Source organism: Lithobates pipiens, unplaced genomic scaffold (assembly GCF_037356315.1).
Source record: "Lithobates pipiens isolate NorthernLeopardFrog02 unplaced genomic scaffold, aLitPip1_a1.2 Scaffold_28, whole genome shotgun sequence".
Classification (NCBI taxonomy): Eukaryota; Metazoa; Chordata; class Amphibia; order Anura; family Ranidae; genus Lithobates; species Lithobates pipiens.
This window is the reverse complement of record NW_027507789.1, coordinates 204,105,207-204,124,118: the sequence shown is the minus strand read 5'-3', so window position 1 is coordinate 204,124,118 and position 18,912 is coordinate 204,105,207. Positions and strand designations below refer to the sequence as shown.

The window sequence follows — 18,912 nt, the reverse complement described above, 5'->3', positions numbered from 1 at the left end:
AGGGATGGTGGGAGCCCCTCATAATGAGCACAGGGATGGTGGGAGCCCCTCATAATGAGCACAGCACAGGGATGGTGGGAGCCCCTCATAATGAGCACAGGGATGGTGGGAACCCCTCATAATGAGCACAGGGATGGTGGGAGCCCCTCATAATGAGCTCAGGGATGGTGGGAGTCCCTCATAATGAGCACAGGGATGGTGGGAGCCCCTCATAATGGCTACAGCACAGGGATGGTGGGAGACCCTCATAATGAGCACAGCACAGGGATGGTGGGAGCCCTTCATAATGAGCACAGCACAGGGATGGTGGGAGCCCCTCATAATGAGCACAGGGATGGTAGGAGCCCCTCATAATGGGCACAGCACAGGGATGGTGGGAGACCCTCATAATGAGCATAATGAGTCTGACGACTGCCATATTGAGAAAGGTTTTTTTTGCTTTTTAAATTAATCATAACAAACGTTCATAATTGTTACGAAAAGTTAACGAACCTAACGAAAATTTGTATTTCGTACGAATCCAAATTGAATTTCGGACACGAATTATGAAATGCAAATTAACGGCTAATAAGAAACAGAACGGAACAAAACAAATTAATTGACGGTACACATGTCTAGTGTGTTGTGTGTTTAGCAGTGTATGTGGTGCATTAACCAACCTTTTGCCATAATTGTCTCCTATTATTAACAACACTGTGATGTTTCAGAGACACACATGTCATCAAGTGAATACTCAGTTATAAGAGAGGAAACATGCCTCAAGCTCATACGTACAGCTTTCCCAGGAGGTCCTGGAGGACCAGAAGGTCCCCTAAATCCGTTGTCTCCCTACAAAGAAGAGATGACCAATTAATACATGATAGCCAAAGGGTAAGAAAACTGCGAGACGTTGTTTTAAAGCATAACTCCAACTTGGCTGAAATTTCGAATCAGCTGAGCACTCCGCAATGGTTTGGACATTAACAGGTGCTACAGCAAAATGGGGAGTGGCCGGGTAATGAGCCACACCCCCTGGTCGACCTGAGATTAGACAATCATACGTGTTCTGGATTTGACCACACACATAGGACTCTTGCAAAGTGGAGTTTTACTTTAAAAGTGTAATATAATTTGAACATCGACATGCAGCACAGGGAAGGTACTGTAAATGAGCACTCACCCTGTCTCCTGCTCCTCCTTGGGGTCCGACTGAGCCCCTTGGACCTCTTGGGCCCTGAAATAAGAAACAACAGATTTGTAAATGATATCATCTATATTTTAAACTAGGGGTCTCCAAACTATGACCTGTGGGCCAAAATCCGCCCACCTCAAGATTTTATCAGGCCTTCTGATGAAAATGGGACTCTGATGGGGACTCTGATGTAAGTGGAGACTCTGATCTGATTGGGACCCTAATGTATGAGGGGACTTTGATGGGGATCCTGATAAACAGGGGGATTCTGATGGGGACCCTAATGTAAGGGGTGAGTTTGACTGGGGCTCTGATGTAAGGGGCCTCCGATCTAGACCCTGATGTGAGGGGGAATCCAATAGGTACCCTGATGTATGGGGGGACTCTGATGGGGACCCTGATGTATGGGGGACTCTGATGGGGACCCCGATGTATGGGGGAACTTTGAAGGGGACCTCAATGTATAGGGAGACTTTGATGGGGACCCTGAAGTAAGGGAGGACTCTGATGGAGCCCCAATGTAAGGGGGACTTTGATTGGGTCTCTAATGAAAGGATGATTCTGATGTAGACTCTCTGGTGAGGGGGGACTCTGATGGGAACTCTCATGTATAGAGAGACTCTGATATAAGAGGGTCTCTAATCTAAGGGAGCTTTGATGTAAGGGGGACTTTAATGGGGACTCAGATGCAAAGGGGGTTGTGATGGGGATTCTGATGTAAATGGGGACTCTGATGGGGACCTTGATGTATGGGGGAGATTCTGATGAGGGAGACCCTGATATATGATTGGATTCTGATGGGGACCCTAATGTAAGGGGTGAGTTTGACTGGAGCTCTGATGTAATGGGGGCTCCGATCTGAACAATGATGTGAGCGAGGAATCTGCTCGGGACCCTGATGTAAGGGTGGACTCTGTTCGGGACCCTGAAGTATGGGGGACTTTGTTGGGGACCCTGATATATAGGGGGACTCCGATGCAGACCTTAATATGAAGGGGGACTCTGATGGGAACTCTCATGTATGGAGGGATTCTGATGTAAGGGGGGCTCTATTCTAAGGGAGCTTTGATGTAAGGGGGACTTTAATGGGGACTCAGATGTAAGGAGATTGTGATCTGGATTCTCATGTAAACGGGGACTCTGATGGGGACCCTGATATACTGGGGGATTCTGATAGGGAACCCAAAGTAAGGGGGGAATTTTACTGGGGCTCTAATTTAAGGGGAGCTCCGATCTGGAGCCTGATGTTAGGGGGACTCTGATCAGGACCTTGATGTAAGTGGGGACTCTAATAGGGACCCTGATATATGGAGGGACTCTGGTGGGGACCCTCTTACATCAGGGTCTGCATCTTACTTTAGGCCCCAATCATAGCCCCCCTCCCCCCATCAGAATCTCCCCTACATCAGGCGACTCTGATGGGGATCCTGATGTATAGAGCACTCTAATTGGGGCTGTAATGTAAAAGGGACTCTGATGCAGACCCTGATGTGAGGGAGGACTCAGCCAATGCGTCGTGTGCACAAAGCGCTGCCGACCCGGAATACCATCGGATCTCAAAGAGAATTGTGAAAGGGGGATTGGTTTACCTGTAAGCCCACACTGCCAGGGATTCCTGCTGGTCCCGGTGGTCCTGGATCTCCCTGCAGAGAAGAAAGACGCAATCAAAACATCTGGACAACATGTACACATCATCTTAATGCTATAATGGAATGCAATTGAAAAATAAACAAACTTCCAGGCTGAATCATTAGCGGTAATTAGATATCGTTGCCTACAGTGAGCCACAAACAATTAACGATGGCAGATGTGAAAGTTGGGCTCAACCAAAAGTAGAAATCCTGCTCAATACACATGTTCATCCATGGTGAGCCCAGGGGCGGCCATGTCATTTGTACAAACGGTGTAACTGCACATGGGCTCTTTGGGACTAAGGGGTATATTTACACTAGATGCAGGTCTGATGAGTGCTGGGACCCCTTCCACTGTCTAACAGACCTAGCCATGGCCCGCTTCTACCTAGCCATCAACTGATATACAGTGACAAAGTGTTTACTTGGCCAGTAATTTATTGGATAGGTCCAATGGGTCTTGTATATGAGCCTTTTGGTGACTATGACCTGCAGTGGGTAGACCTCCATATCTGAATGTCAGACCCATTTTGAAGATCAGTAGACTATCAGCTGGAAAATTCTAATGCCGCGCACACGCGACCGGACTTTCCGGAAGACTAGTCCGACGGTCTTCCCGACTGACTTTTCAGCGGAGTTCCGATGGACCTTCCGAACTAATGGACTTGGCCACACACTATCACACCAAAGTCCAACGGATTTGAACGTGATGACGTACGACCGGACTAGAATAAGGAAGTTCACAGCTAGTAGCCAATAATAGCTGCCGTAGCGTCAGGTTTCATCCGTTGGACTAGCATACAGACAAACTGATTTTTCGACCAGACTAGAGCCCGTCGGAAATATATGAAACATGTATTAAATCTAAAGTCCGTCTGATTTTTCGACAGCAAAGGTCCGATGAAGCCCACACATGATCGAATTGTCCGGCGGATTCGTTCCCTCTGATCTTTGCTGTCAAAAAGTCAGGTCGTGTGTACACGGCATAAGTCTTTCCTGCAAACTAACTGCTGAGGTCATACATGTCACATAGACAGTCCAAATATGGTATGATTTTTTTGTAGGTGGAACAAATGTGTATATCTCTCAGTATTCCTAGAGCAGGGTTTCTCAACCAGATTTCCATGGAATCTTAAGGTTACTTCAGAGATTGCTAAGGGTTCCTTGAGCAATGAGCAATTCTTCAGAATGTCCACAAGTGTGAGGAGCATTCTTCCCACTGACCATCACACTAATGTATCATGAGTTGTAGATATAGGATTTTTTAGCAGGGGTTCCCTGAGACTGGAAGGTTATTTCAAGGGTTCCTCTGTGTCGAGAAAGGCTGCTATTGACAGTTAAACCCCAATATTACCTTCTGTCCATCCTTTCCAGACTCCCCTCTCTCTCCTTTGTACCCTGTGTGACCCTGTAATAAAAAGAAAAAAAGACTAGGATTAAATACAAAATACATAAATAAGGCCATTCATAAAAAATACAGTCTTGGAATGGAATATGTGGACCACATACAGGAAGATCTAGCAGTGAAATCGCTAGTTGGAGGTTTCTCAGACCATATTGAAATCACTGCACCGGAATCTTCCCATCGTGGCCTGTGATTGGTGTTCTATTTTCTCCATGGAAAATACAGTCAGACATAGAGGTGGGCAGTAAGCACTTCTTAAAGGGAATGTAAAGTCTTTACAATGTTTTATATAAACATATATAAGAGATTAGCTCCTTCAATGTATAGTATGTATCATATATGTGCGTGGAGGCAGCCATAGCCAACCAATACACATGCAGCCTTTGCTTTATTCTTTGCAGCACTATCCAAGGGTCATACTTTACTGCTCCTTCTCATATTGCAAGTCTAAAGTTGGCTGATCCATTACTGATATTTCATCTTAAAGGTTGTGAAGAGAGAGAGAGAGACAAAGTAATTGAACTACATCACTGAGTGCTCCCTCTAGTGACTAATTTACAATCTTTATATTGAATGCCATAACATAAATGTGAAAGCACAAGCGTTTAAATCTCAGCTTTGGACAGTCTAAATAAACATATGGGAGCTGTCTTACCTGCCAAAAGAGTTTTATTTTTGTCTGTCCAGACCTGGGGTTTACTCAGCCCCGCTAGACATCATATCCAAGTGGATGGCACCACTTTCCCTGTTATAGTTATAGACTGTAGAAAAGATAGGATGGTGCCCTCTCTCTCCGCCCCTAGTCAAATGATTGGAAAGTGAAGGAGCAGCAGGAGACTGATGAGGTCACCCCTCTGCTCACCCTACTCTTTCCTCCTTGTCAGCGTATTTGCAGGAAGCACACTTGATTGGCTGCAAATCTTGCACTTATCTCTCTCTGCTATTTAGGGGATAGTAGGAAGCTAATACGTTACATTTAGGTGCAAATTCATTTGTATCATAGGCCCACTTTAAAAGAGTAAGTTGTAAAATTACTTTTTAATTCTCTACTTTTACCTAAAATTGCTCAAGATACAATTAGGAAGCCTGCACCTATAATAAACCAATTCCAGCCTCACAAAATGTAGAGTCATCTAAGAAATCAACTGAACACATCATTCTACAAGCACATCTCCAAAACAAGCAAGACCAACTACAGCTGACAAAATGACCAACCCCTCTTGGAGCTAAAGTGATCAAAGTACCAAGAAGTGACTAATATACTAAATGGATAAGTGATGATATATCTTGGATCTACAGGTGGCCACCATATTCAAGCCACAGTTGATAGTCCTACCAGAATCTCAAATCCAAGTTTATCTCAGAACCACAAATGACCACTATACTGAAACCATGATTGATGATCCTACTGGAGCTACAGTCCCAATATTTCTTAGAACTATAAGTGACTACCATATTCAAGCCACAATTGATGGTCCTACTAGAGTCCCAAAATCCATGTTTATCTCAGAACCACACATGACCAATATACTGAAAAGATGAATGATGATCAAACTGGGGCTACAGTCCCAATATCTCTCAGAACTATAAGTGACTACCATATTCAAGCCACGATTTACGGTCCTACTATCTCATAAGCACACATGACCACTATACTGAAGCCAAGACAGATGGTTCTACTAAAACGACAAATCCCGATGTATCTCAGAACCTCAAATGGCCACCATTTTGAAGTCACAGCTACCCAAAGGTGTATTTACATAAGACAGCCAAGCAAACAGAAAAGTCCAGAACCTATAGCCCTTTAAATGTATAGTTTTTCTTATCAAAGTATGTCTGTGTTTCAATCAACAGCCATATTTGTTCATTACATAAGCAGGCTCTGCTTCCTTTTGATCATCTTATGTAATAGATAAAACGGTCTGATTAAAAACAATGTACTACAGATTCTAATGATGTCAAACAACCACAATGCAGCCAGAGGAAATGTCATCTTTACTTAGGCTATAAGTGACACGGCAAAGCTTATATGATGATGCTGCTCTGGTAGAATGATATTGACATGTGCTAAATTGAGTCATTCCAGGTGTGATTTTTAATGATAGTTCTACTATAAAGAGCTATCTGGCTCTCCATCTTAAAGGCAATCTGACTACAGAGACCGCCACCACTCTAAAACATAACTCTCTCTAATTTTCATAGAAATCTCATAAAGACATTATATAAATTTATTTTCTCCAGGACTGTTTATCAAATACTATTACAGGAGGTTAGTTAGACTGAATATGCAACCACAAAGGGCAGTGCCCCCCTTACCCATCTTACTGGTCTGAGATGGGTAGAATACTTGACCAGCACCCCAAACCAACCTCAGATCCATGACTGACAGGTGCCTACGATAGTCCCATGATAATCCCCATGCAGCCACAAAAGGCAGTGCCCCTATCTTAATTGTCTGTGATGAGTAATACCCTTGGCCAGCACCTTAACGATACCCCAAACCAACCTTAGATCCATGACTGACAGGTGCCTACCATAGGCTTACGATAGACTCCTATGCAACCAAAAAAGGTAGTGCCCCTCTCCCCCATCTTAATGGACTTAGAGGGGTTGTACTCTTTAACAGCACCTTAACGATACCCCAAACTAACTTCAGACCCATGACTGACAGGTGCCTATGGTAGTCCTATGGTATGGTAGTCCTATGGTAGTCCCACAATAGTCCCACAATAGTCCCTATGCAGCCACAAAAGGCAGTGCCCCATCTTAATGGTCTGTAATGAATAGAACCCTTGGTCAGCAGCTTAACGATACCCCAAACCAACCTCAGATCCATGACTGACAGGTGCCTACGATAGTCCTATGGTAGACTCCCATGCAACCAAAAAAGGTAGTGCCCCCCTCCCCCATCTTATTGGTCTGAGAGGGTTTGTACCCTTGAGCAGCACCTTAATGATACCCCAAGCCAGCCTCAGATTTATGACTGACAGGTTCCTATGATATACTCCTATCCAACCAAAAAAAGGCAGCACCCCATCCACCATCTCAATGGTCTGAAATGGGCAGAAGTCTTGGCCATCACCAGAACAATACACCAAACTAACCTCAGATCCATGACTGAGAGGTGCCCTTTGATAATCTTACCTTAAATCCTGGCATGCCAGGAGGACCGGGTGGGCCAGGTGGGCAAACAGCTGGACACTGCATTGAAGAAAAAGGACTGTCATTAATACTCATTCAGTTATGGATACTTGTTCATGTGTCCTTAAAATGGCCTAGGCTAATGGGGCAAGAACATCTAAAAACCTACCTGCAAATCTCCATTGCTGTCAGGAACAACTCCTGGAAGACCCTATAATAAAATATCCAAGAAAGCATGAGAGCAGAGAAAGCTGCAGGATCCTATCACTAATATTTCTGCTGTCTTATAGCATGGTAAAATAAACGTACTGGGTACAAGGTCTTATGTGGAAAGACAGAGAACAATAAACTAAATGAAACAATACTTTTGGTTGCTGTAGACACAACACCATTCTAACCAATCAGACATAATTAGAGCAGCTTACCGGAGGGCCTGGTGGTCCTGGTGGGCCAGGAAGGCCAGGTTGACCTGCAGGTCCCTGTATAATAACATTCAAACAAGAACTTAATAATGACTACTGACAAACAAAAGTTTCAAGACTCTTCTAAAAAGTCTAACAATGGATTTATTATTAGTGCTGTCATATTAAAGACTAGAGTAACTAAAAGAATGTGAGTTTGAAGCTGGTCAGTCGTCCAGAAAAAAGTATATTCAGTAGCATAAAATGAAAGATTTTATAACAGCGCTGATACATTTAGGAGGCAAAGACCCTTCATCTGGGCTTGAAGATGGAAAAGTAAAGTATACAGTGAGATGGAAATATAAAGTATAGGGTCTTTTGACTAAATGAATGTGCAGAATTCGTCAATGGTTTTATGATTCAATGCTGTTTTATTTAATACTTTAAAAGGAATATGTAGCCAATAGACTCCCTTTAAAGCCCAGCTGAACCAGTCCGACATGTCCATTGCACAGCCACAACCGCTGTGCTGTAATTAACAATGCTCACTCTTCTGAAGCAGCGTTGTTGATTGGAGCAGTGTACAGGTTGGTGTATTGGACCCCAGAAGTTCTGGACTGCTGTGTTCTGTATGAGAGATCTCATATGTGCTGCCATAGGGGAGTTTGATATACTTTTCATATTCAAAAAATATATACTGACTCATACTGGAGTTTTTTGGCATTTCGCCATCAGGGTAATAAAACATTAAGGTTCAATTGGACTTTAAATGTTGATTTTCAGAAAAAACATAAGAAGTTCCAGAATTGAAGTATAAATATTGTTTCCACTGGTGGAACAACTTATAACCTCTATCGGGTTTTTACTGTTGTATTTGTCCTTTTCCTCACTTCCCACTCCAGTGAGTGGTCATAAGGGCAAGAAGCTGAGAAAAATCTCTCTAATGGGGAGACATACAGCAATAAAAACAGTTTTTTTTATAACTTAGAAATGGTTTAGAGCAGTCATTGTCGACCAGGGTTCTTTGAAACCCTAGGGTTCCTCCAGAGGTTATTGGGGGTTCCTCGAGCTGTGGTTGATTGAACTTCCATCTGATGGTGCCTGGATAGGTACAAGTCTAGTGCTGCTTGCCAGCGCCAGGGCACCAGTGATCTTTTAAGCTGTCTGGAAGGGGGGCTTTCTAACCACCACTGTAAGGGAAACATTTTTCCCATAAGCTGCCGATGTAAGAGGCATTTTTTCCACTAACCTCCAAGACCTAAATATAACTTCCATGGAATCTGATCAGGGTTACTGAGCTGAGAATTTAATTGCTTCCTCCTCCTCTGGAAGAAGTTTTCAAAATGATCAGCTGAATATTTATCATGCACTGGCCAATCCCTGGAAGGGGGCATCCAGAAGGTGGTTGGGGTGGTGATATATGTGCAGGAAGCCTGAGCAGATTGTTCTTTCCTTGTTAGGGAGGGTTCCAGTCTTCTGGGGGGCTATTGCCCCTGGGAGATTACCAGAGAGACAATAGATTGCTGCTTGGGCCTCAGTAGTTGTTGGGCTGAAGGCCTGAAAAGTATTGTCAAGGAAATAACCTTGCTGAAAAACAGCGTCTTTGATCCCTGGACTTAAAGAGGGATCCTTATTACCCTCACAGAGGATTTGCCTGAGGATGTTGGCTGGCGGAGAGCTTCACTGGGACTGATAGTTGGGCAAGTGTCAGAGGGGAACCAGCTTTCATAGGCTGCTTTATGGGCTGGTGGACTGCTATTGCAGACCTGTCAACATCCTAGCCATACCCTGCTGCCTCCACAAAAGCTGCAGTTAGACAGAAGTTCATCCTTCTACCATGAGTGGAGTATCCCGTAACCCTAAACCCCTCTCCTGTTAAAGTTCTTCAAGAATATAAAGACATCCCCTAGGACTGAACCATAATTGTCCCTGTGAGTAGGACTGTGCTTGGGCAACTGGCAGCCTCTGTACTATATGGGGAAACCTGTTCATCTTCAGCAACCCCTTTGAGGGGGAGCACTACACCAGGACAGAAAGTAACAGAAAATCTCAACAATGGGGGCATATGCATTACAATAGGGCCTCCACTGGGAATATTTAGTTAATAATATATTTGAGAGTCAGGGTCCAGTTTGCTGCAGTAAATTTGCATTTATATTAAGCCATGAAATGATATTGTTAAGCCTTGGTTAAGGATACCCTTACAGATTAGCAAACAAAAAATAACATACCGCTGGTCCCTGGGGTCCTTTACCGCCTGGTAAGCCACTCGGTCCAGCCAGACCCTGGAAGGAGGACACAGATCAGACACAATCTGTAGTCGCACAAAAGATGTTGCTGATAAATAAAATGTGACCTGGCTCAACATTACCAAGATCTGAAACAAAATAACATCTACAACTGGCTGTTAAATTAAACCTGACAAATTCTTGGGGCTGCTCTCTAAAAATACTACGTATCTGTTTGATTGCAGACCTATTGGTTTTTATATGCTCCGGGTTTTTGAGGAGGAACAAGATATATAGGTGGGAAGGTGAGACAAATGTCAGAATCCTTAAATGTATACTGCTGCTGGTACACTGATTCAAATATTGATGAAAATATATTGGTACCCAAGCCAGGACGCCTACAACAGGATATAGAGGATGGGTGGTATGAGGGAGGGGGAAGATACAACAGGATATAGGGGATGGGTGGTATGAGGGAGGGGGGAGATACAACAGGATATAGGGGATGGGTGGTATGAGAGAGGGGGAAGATACAATAGGATATAGAGGATGGGAGGTATGAGGGAGGGGGAAGATACAACGGAATATAGAGGATGGGAGGTATGAGGGAGGAGGAAGATACAACAGGATATAGGGGATGGGTGGTATGAGGGAGGGGGGATACAACAGGATATAGGGGATGGGTGGTATGAGGGAGGGGGAAGATACAACGGAATATAGAGGATGGGAGGTATGAGGGAGGAGGAAGATACAACAGGATATAGGGGATGGGTGGTATGAGGGAGGGGGGAGATACAACAGGATATAGGGGATGGGTGGTATGAGGGAGGGGGGAGATACAACAGGATATAGGGGATGGGTGGTATGAGGGAGGGGGGGATACAACAGGATATAGAGGATGGGTGGTAGGAGGGAGGGGGGAGATACAACAGGATGTAGGGGATGGGTGGTATGAGGGAGGGGGAGATACAACAGGATATAGGGGATGGGTGGTGTGAGGGATGGAGGAGATACAGGCAGGATACAGAAGAGGATGGCAGGTTTTATAACAGGGAGGACAGATCAAACAGGAAGATTGATATCAAGGAACAATTTTGGCTAGTGAGGAACGAAAACTGAATGGAGGTAAGGCCTAGCTGTTGCAATAAGTTAGGAAATGATTTGGGTACACTTAAGAAGGGGTGGTTCAATAGACAAAGCCAGGTAGATTGGAATGAACCAAATGCAACTTCAGGTAGTTCATGGACTAATGCAGGGGGCTTTGAGTCAGATTAGAAACATTTAGTATTGATGTTCAAATAAAGTTTAGCAGTCACTTACAGGAGGTCCTGGTGGTCCTCTTCCCTATAAAGACGGAAGTAAAAACAATTAAAGAACCGTCATTGAACAATCTGAAAGCCACATGACTATAATGATTATGTGTGGGTTTTGGATCTGTACTCACTGAAGGTCCATCAGGCCCAGGTGGTCCAATATCTCCCTGTAACAAAAAATATCACATTATTTTATAATCTATACTATACAATGTTATAATATTGCCCCAAACACAGTAATGTAGAATAACATTTATGTGCTCTATTCCAACTCTTAGCATATTCCTGTAACTGTAACAAACTTGCCATGTTTCCGAAGGTGAAAAAATCACATGCAAATGCGATTGGTGGCAAACATCAGCAGAATTAGATACAGAGAAACATCAGGAAAGGCTACAAATTACCATCCAACAGAAAGTCCTGATTACCTATTTAGTTTTACACTTCTCAAACAGCCTGTAAACCCATCACCATTACACTCATCACTTTACTGTATGCCATAACATCTACGGCTGAGCTCATTTTAGACACGGTAGGAACAACGTACCCTTTCTCCTGGAGGTCCATCAGGTCCGGCTTTCCCATCAGGTCCAGTCAGGCCCTAGAAAAAACATCAAAATTAATAATCATACTACAAATAAATTCAGATTAGCCCTTAGCCCTTGTACACACGGTCGGAAAATCCGATGGAAAATGTTGTTGGATAATCCGACCAACAAAGTTTGAGAGCTGGATATAAAATTTTCCGACAACATGAACCGATCGGACCTTGTCTGATCGTTTGTAGAGAATTACAATCGGACAAAGTTCTACGCATGCTCAGATCAAATTACGAGACCAAAGCTATTGGCTACTCATCTGAACGTAGTCCGGTCATAATGAACAAACGTCATCACGTTCTGAACGATCGGATTTTCCGACAACTTTGTCCGACCGTGTGTATGCAACACCAGTTTCGGACAAAATCCGTCGGAAAAAATCCGACGGATTTTGTTGTCGGAAGGGCTAAAACGATTAGCCGTTTTTAATCACCAAAACTCCCAAAATCTAAATCTGTTTTAGCTTAATTAAAGGAAAATCACTACCAGAAATAATAGAGGACATCACCAATCGAATGTCTGCAGAGGTCACATAGAAACCCTGCACACTGCCATATACCCTTTCTAGCAAACTTTGCAATGAGCACAGGTATACTGTATCTTATTTCTATTGCATTGCAGGTCAGTGGCCAGACCTGAACCTAGCAGCTCTCCTCCAACTTGTGTCTTTTGCCCCATATTGGCACTATATCCTCTAGAGTATTTGCATTTTGCAGAGTAGAGTAGGGACTGGCCAAAGAGGGATAGATTTGCTGCAGTTGGCCGGCTTATACATGTATTGCAATATGTGTGAACTAAAAACTCCTGTTTTTTTTTTCCTTGCAAAGTTTGCTAGAAAAAGGTATATGGCAGTGTGCAGAGGGTTCAGCCAGAATTTCTAGTGTTAACATGTGGTCACACACCCCTTTAGCACCTGATGGATGATATACATGTACCAGTTATTGGGATTTGAGCACAGGTATATCTTACTTCTGAGATCACATAGGACCCGTATAACATGTTCGCAGGGCCGGGACAAGGGGTGGGCAGGAGGGACGGTTGCCCCTGGCGCAATGGTTTATTGCAGGGGTAGGGGGCACCCTGACCCTAACCCTAAGGGAAAGGGGGGCACAATTTGGCGTCTTTGCCCTGGGCACTGGATGACCTTCTCCCGACACTGCATGTTCGGACTAGGTACCTCCAACATATCACACTGCACGTTTTCACCTTTTCCATGTATATGGATTCTCAACCTGTGGTGCTCAACCAATTAGCCCCCCAGCTGTTGTGGAAGTCTCATGAGGCATTGCAAGGCTGACATACAAGCACGACTCCCAAAGGCAAAGGCATAATGAGACTTGTAGTTCTGCAACAAGTGGAGGGCCACAGGTTGAGCACCCACACATTACAGGTACATTAATAATACATTTTCTACTTACGTCAATTCCTGGAAGGCCAGGCAGGCCAGCATTTCCAGCTTCTCCTGGTTTTCCTGGGGCTCCTTTTGGGCCCTATAAGAGTAGAATCCAATACAAATGAATCCTTTGATTACTCATACACCAATAAATGTGTACATAGAAATTAAAGCAGAACTTCAGGCAGATATAACAGATACACATTTATGCAGCTCTATATTTATCAATACACCAATAAATGTATTTATTTAAATGCAAGAGGTGTAAGCAGGGCCGTCTTTAATATTGATTGGACCCTGGGCAAAACTTTTCTGGGGGCCCCCCCCCATGCAGTTTTGCTCTCCGCCTGCTCCCAGACATACAATAAATAGCAGCTAGACTCAAAATCAGTTTACTGAATCAGATCAGGCAGCTATTGCGATTGATTGCCAGAGGTTACAGTGTATCATTACCGCTCACTGACTGGTTGCTAGAGGTTACAGAACACATTACAGCTCACTGGTTAGTTGCTAGAGGTTACATCACATGATTTCTGCTTGTTGATTGCTTGCTAGAGATTACAGTGGATATGACTTCAGGGGGGCATGATATACATATCAATGCTGCCAGCCACCTCTATTTACATATGACTGCAGGTAATTTACATGTAAATACAGGTCTGTAGGTGAGTCATCTGTACAGAACAATAGGGCAGAGCTGGGCAGCATTAGTAGCAGCACTTCACACTGTGATATCGGGACACAGCACGGGACTAAAACCTCAAGGGGTGAGGAAATTTAAACCAGGATAGTTGGCAAGTATGAAGCAGCTGCTTTGGGCCCCACAACAACGACAGGACCCAGGGCAGCTGCCCCTTTTGCCCTGCCTTAAAAACGGCCCTGGGTGTAAGTACCTGAATATGAGCTCTTGTAGTTCCTATACAGCAAAGCTCAGAGGGAGAAGCAGTAAAAGGAGCCAGAGGGTTAAGCTGCAATACTCATGTGCTAAAGGTACATGCTGATAGGAGGAAAGAGCGGAGCATCAGAAAAAATAAGCTGATCAGTCTGCTCCTTTTCCTTTCACCGTCTAGTTACCAAGTGAGGGAAGGGCAAGACCTTTAGGTGTTACTTAACTGCATCAGATAAAAATCAGGTCTCCTGCCCAGCCAGACAAGGCTGCGCTGTGTAGCAGAGATGTGCAAATCTCAGAACTGGATGGACAAAATAAAAATCCATTTGCAGATAAAAGAGCTTCTTATTTATGCATTTAGCAGTTTGCCTGAAATTCAGCTTTAACTGAAATAAAGTTCCGCTTCTGAGATTTAATTTTTCTACTTACTACAGGTCCAGGTAAACCAGCGGGTCCGAGTTCACCCTGAAAGAGAGAAAATGGACAGTACAAGTTTAATTTTGGCTGTTCTCTTTGGGTAGAGTGTTTGTAATCATTGTTTGAAAATGTAGAGATCAGGCAATAAAAGGAACAACTCATTGCTTTACACAAGGAAACCCCAATACAAATAAAAAACAAAGTCATTTGAAGGAAGGAAATTATCTTTTCAGTTTACTAATGCGTGATCTGTCTGCATTTGGTAGAGTTCTGCCCTTAAATTCATTATGATAAATTCAACCTGACGTTGTAGCGTGATCGAGGTACAAAGCAATATGATCTGCCATAGAGGTGCGCAGCCTAATACATTAGGGTGTGCACTCCAAAGCTCAAACAACACATGTGTGTGTCTATATATATATATATATATATATATATATATATATATATATATATATATATACATATACATATGTATATATATATATGGCTCTGGCACATTGACCTCCCTGCTGGTATAGTGAAAGAGGAGTGCGTAAGTATTTCTCTTATAGCAGAGTCGGTAAGAGGGAGATCTTTCCCATCTCTGTTGCTACACACAGCGATAATGCTAATGCGCACTAGGTGATTAGGGTGTGCCCAGGCACATCCGACAAACCCTGTGAACACGCCTAGCTTTCCAAAAAGGGGTTATCCAAAAGGCAACCTACACAGGAGCCTAGGGTTTGATAGATTACAGAGATTGAAGTGTTGGTGGACTCACTGAGTGGTGTCCGATGACACATTTAACCTCCCCCTTCCACCTGGAGACTCCATCCTCATGAGTAAGCTCCAGTGGGAGGAGTGAAACACGTTGGGGGGCATGGCCTGGTGGGGGCCCAGGCTGAGACTGACATTCACTATCACACAGCAGGCTTTGTGTGGCTCCCGGGATACCTATCGCTCTCTACCTGTAAAGTATAATCACTGTAGTAGTGACGCAAGAAAGATGGTAAGGAAGTGAGTGCGCCAACCAGTGACAGGACAAGATCATCCAATGCCCAGGGCAAGGATGCCAAATTGTGCCCCCCCACCCCCTTCATTATATGCAAGCTTATGAGGAGGAAGGGGGAGAGGGAGCACAGCCTGCACCTCCCCCAGGAACTTTCCTCCTCTTCTTGCCGCTTCCAGCGCTGGCCAGACAGACGTAGTGATGTCGCTGTCACTACTGACTTATAGTAGAAGGAACTTGAGGCGTCCCCATCCCCACGATACACACTGCGCTCAGGGCAGCTGTCCCTTCTGCCCACCCCTTGTCCCGGCCCTGGCACCAACTAACTTGAATAGGTCCAGTTGACTTTTAGTTAGAGTCACAAGAGTAGCCGACACATTTCAGGTGCCCGGCAATCCGCCTCCATCAGGGCTTGTAGTTGCAGCGTAAAAGACTAAGTAGCACACTGGATCTGAATGAAATGCTTAAACTTGTAACTGAGTCCTGATGAAGGGGGATTGGTGAGCCCCTGAAACACAGTGGCTTTCCTTGTGACTTTCAATTTGTCAGATAAAAATTAAGTAACGAAGACCAGCCATACATGGAGCAAACTTCTTTCCTGCAGCCACAGTTTACAGGAAATACTTTTTCTTGATTCTCCTATCAACAATGGCAGTGTTGATGCAGGAATCCCTCCTGCTGGGCCATTGTCTTCTCGCAGGGGGCAGGGGGAAGACTATAGCTAGTGGCTATAGCAGCCACTTGCAATAATTGCAAGCAAATCCGATTGGCTGGTTGATTGATCGATCAACTTTGTACATTTAGCCTGCCCATTAATGGTTCGAATCTCAGCCGGTTCAGCAGGATTCAAACCATCTATGGCCAGCCTTAGTGCCTTCACTTAGTTGCCTTCAAGGGAGGATGTACTTGGGTATGCCACTAAAGAAAATGCTAATTTTTATTATTATTATACAGGATTTATACAGTGCCAACAGTTTGCGCAACGTGTTACAACGTGAGGGCACACAGTACAGTTACAATACAATTCAATACAGGAGGAATCAGAGGGCCCTGCTCGTAAGAGCTTACAATCTAATCGAGGTGCTTCAGTTGCTCATGGAAAGGTCAGAACTTTTGTAAGTTTTTTCCTTGCTGCCCTGGTGGCATCATGCCTCCCAACTGTCCCTCACGTGGAAGGACTGTCCCGTTTTTGGAATCAGTTGACCCTCTTTTTGGTCTGATGTAGAGATAGTTATAAAAATATACAACCCCAATCCCCAAAAAGTTGGAACGCTGTGTGAAATCTACATAAAACCAGAATTCAGTGATTTGCAAACCTCATGAACCCATATTTTCTTCACAATAGAAAATAGAAAACAAGTGTTTATAACTCTCAAAAAAAGGGCCGCTATTGCTTTAAAAATAATAATAAATATCAAGCAGTCCACAAATAAGTGAATAAGAAAAAGTATAAAATAAAGTCCACCAAGGTGAAAGAAAGTCTATGCGTGTAATTACAAGTAATCACAATCCAGTGTAAATCCCAAGAAGAGCCAAACGCCACCAAGACACACACACTTCTTAGCAGAAAAATTGGACCTCAAGCAAACAAGGTCATATGAGCTCTGCTGACACACACAGTATCTCACAAAAGTCAGTACACCCCTCACATTTTTGTAAGTATTTTATTCTATCTTTTCATGTAACAACACTGAAGAAATGACACTTTTCTACAATGTAAAGTAGTGAGTGTACAGCTTGTATAAAAGTGTAAATTTGCTGCCCCCTCAAAATAACTCAACACACAGCTATTAAAGAGGAAGTAAACCCTTCCAAACAACTTGGACCTATAGGTAAGCCTAGATTAAGGCTTACCTGTAGGTCCAAGCAATATCTCCTAAACCTATATGGTTTAGGAGATATTTGCCCGAAAATGGGCACCGCTGTCTACGGCGCATGCGCCGTAGACAGCGGCGCGCATGCGCACTAAATGCGGCAAATCCAAGAATGGATTTGCCAAATTTGTCGACTCCCGTGCGCATGCGCGGGAGTGACGTCATCGCGGCTTCGCCGTATGACAGCGGCGGAGCTGCGAGGCGCGACTCCCGTGCGCATGCGCGGGAGTGACGTCATCGCGGTTGCGCCGCTGTGATTCGTCGGAGCTGCGAGACGCCACAAGCAACATGGATGCGGCGGACTACAGGGGACAGCGGCGACTTCGCTGGCTCCTGTGTCAGGTAAGTGACACATAATGAGCTACTATGCGATGCATAGTAGTCCATTATGCTTTACCTTTGCAGGGAAAAAAAGAGGAAGTAAACCCATCAGGGTTTACTTCCTCTTTAATGTCTAAACCACTTGCAACAAAAGTAAGTACACGCCTAAGTGAAAATGTCCAAATTGGGCCCAAAGCGTCAATATTTTGTGTGGCCACCATTATTTTCCAGCACTGCCTTAACCCTCTTGGGCATGGAGTTCACCAGAGCTTCACAGGTCACCACTGGAGTCCTCTTCCACTCCTCCATGATGACATCACAGAGCTGGTGGATGTTAGAGACCTTGCGCTCCTCCACCTTCCGTTTGAGGATGCCCCACAGATGATCAATAGGGTTTAGGTCTGGAGACATGCTTGGCTAGTCCATCACCTTTACCCTCAGCTTCTTTAGCAAGGCAGTGGTCGTCTTGGAGGTGTGTTTGAGGTCGTTACCATGTTGGAATACTACCCTGCAGCTCAGTTTCTGAAGGGAGGGGATCATGCTCTGCTTCAGTATGTCACATTACATGTTGGAATTCATGGTTCCCTCAATGATCTGTAGCTCTCCAGTGCCGGCAGCACTCATGCAGCCCCAGACAATGACACTCCCACCACTATGCCTAACTGTAGGCAGGACACACTTGTCTTTGTACTCTTCTCCTGGTTGCCACCACATACGCTTGACACCATCTGAACCTAATAAGTTTATCTTGGTCTCATCAGACCACAGGACATGGTTCCAATAATCCATGTCCTTAGTCTGCTTGTCTTCAGCAAACTGTTTGTGGACTTTCTTGTGCATCATCTTTAGAAGAGGCTTCCTTCTGGGATGACAGCCATGCAGATCAATTTGATGCAGTGTGCAGCGTATGGTCTGAGCACTAACAGGCTGACCCCCCACCCCTTCAACCTCTGCAGCTAAGCTGGCAGCACTCATACGTCTATTTCCCAAAGACAACCTCTGGATATGATGCTGAGCACATGCATCCAACTTCTTTGGTCGACCATGGCGAGGCCTGTTCTGAGTGGAACCTGTCCTGTTAAACCTCTATATGATCTTGGCCACCGTGCTGCAGCTCAGTTTTAGGGTCTTGGCAATC

The 18,912-nt window shown here is 44.4% G+C and overlaps 1 protein-coding gene across 1 annotated transcript in view; it reads right to left on the bottom strand.

Annotated features, from left to right (window-relative positions):
- Positions 1-18,912, bottom strand: part of COL9A3 (collagen type IX alpha 3 chain) — a 60,977-nt gene that overhangs the window by 25,129 nt on the left and 16,936 nt on the right. Inside the window, exons 3-15 of the mRNA XM_077460323.1 lie at positions 14,601-14,636; positions 13,308-13,379; positions 11,838-11,891; positions 11,422-11,457; positions 11,298-11,321; positions 9,981-10,034; positions 7,774-7,827; positions 7,518-7,559; positions 7,352-7,408; positions 4,157-4,210; positions 2,761-2,814; positions 1,160-1,213; positions 775-828 (exon numbers count right to left, since the gene is read on the bottom strand). Coding sequence (XP_077316449.1) covers positions 775-828; positions 1,160-1,213; positions 2,761-2,814; positions 4,157-4,210; positions 7,352-7,408; positions 7,518-7,559; positions 7,774-7,827; positions 9,981-10,034; positions 11,298-11,321; positions 11,422-11,457; positions 11,838-11,891; positions 13,308-13,379; positions 14,601-14,636 — 645 coding nt within the window. The remainder of the gene's footprint in view (positions 1-774; positions 829-1,159; positions 1,214-2,760; positions 2,815-4,156; positions 4,211-7,351; positions 7,409-7,517; positions 7,560-7,773; positions 7,828-9,980; positions 10,035-11,297; positions 11,322-11,421; positions 11,458-11,837; positions 11,892-13,307; positions 13,380-14,600; positions 14,637-18,912) is intronic.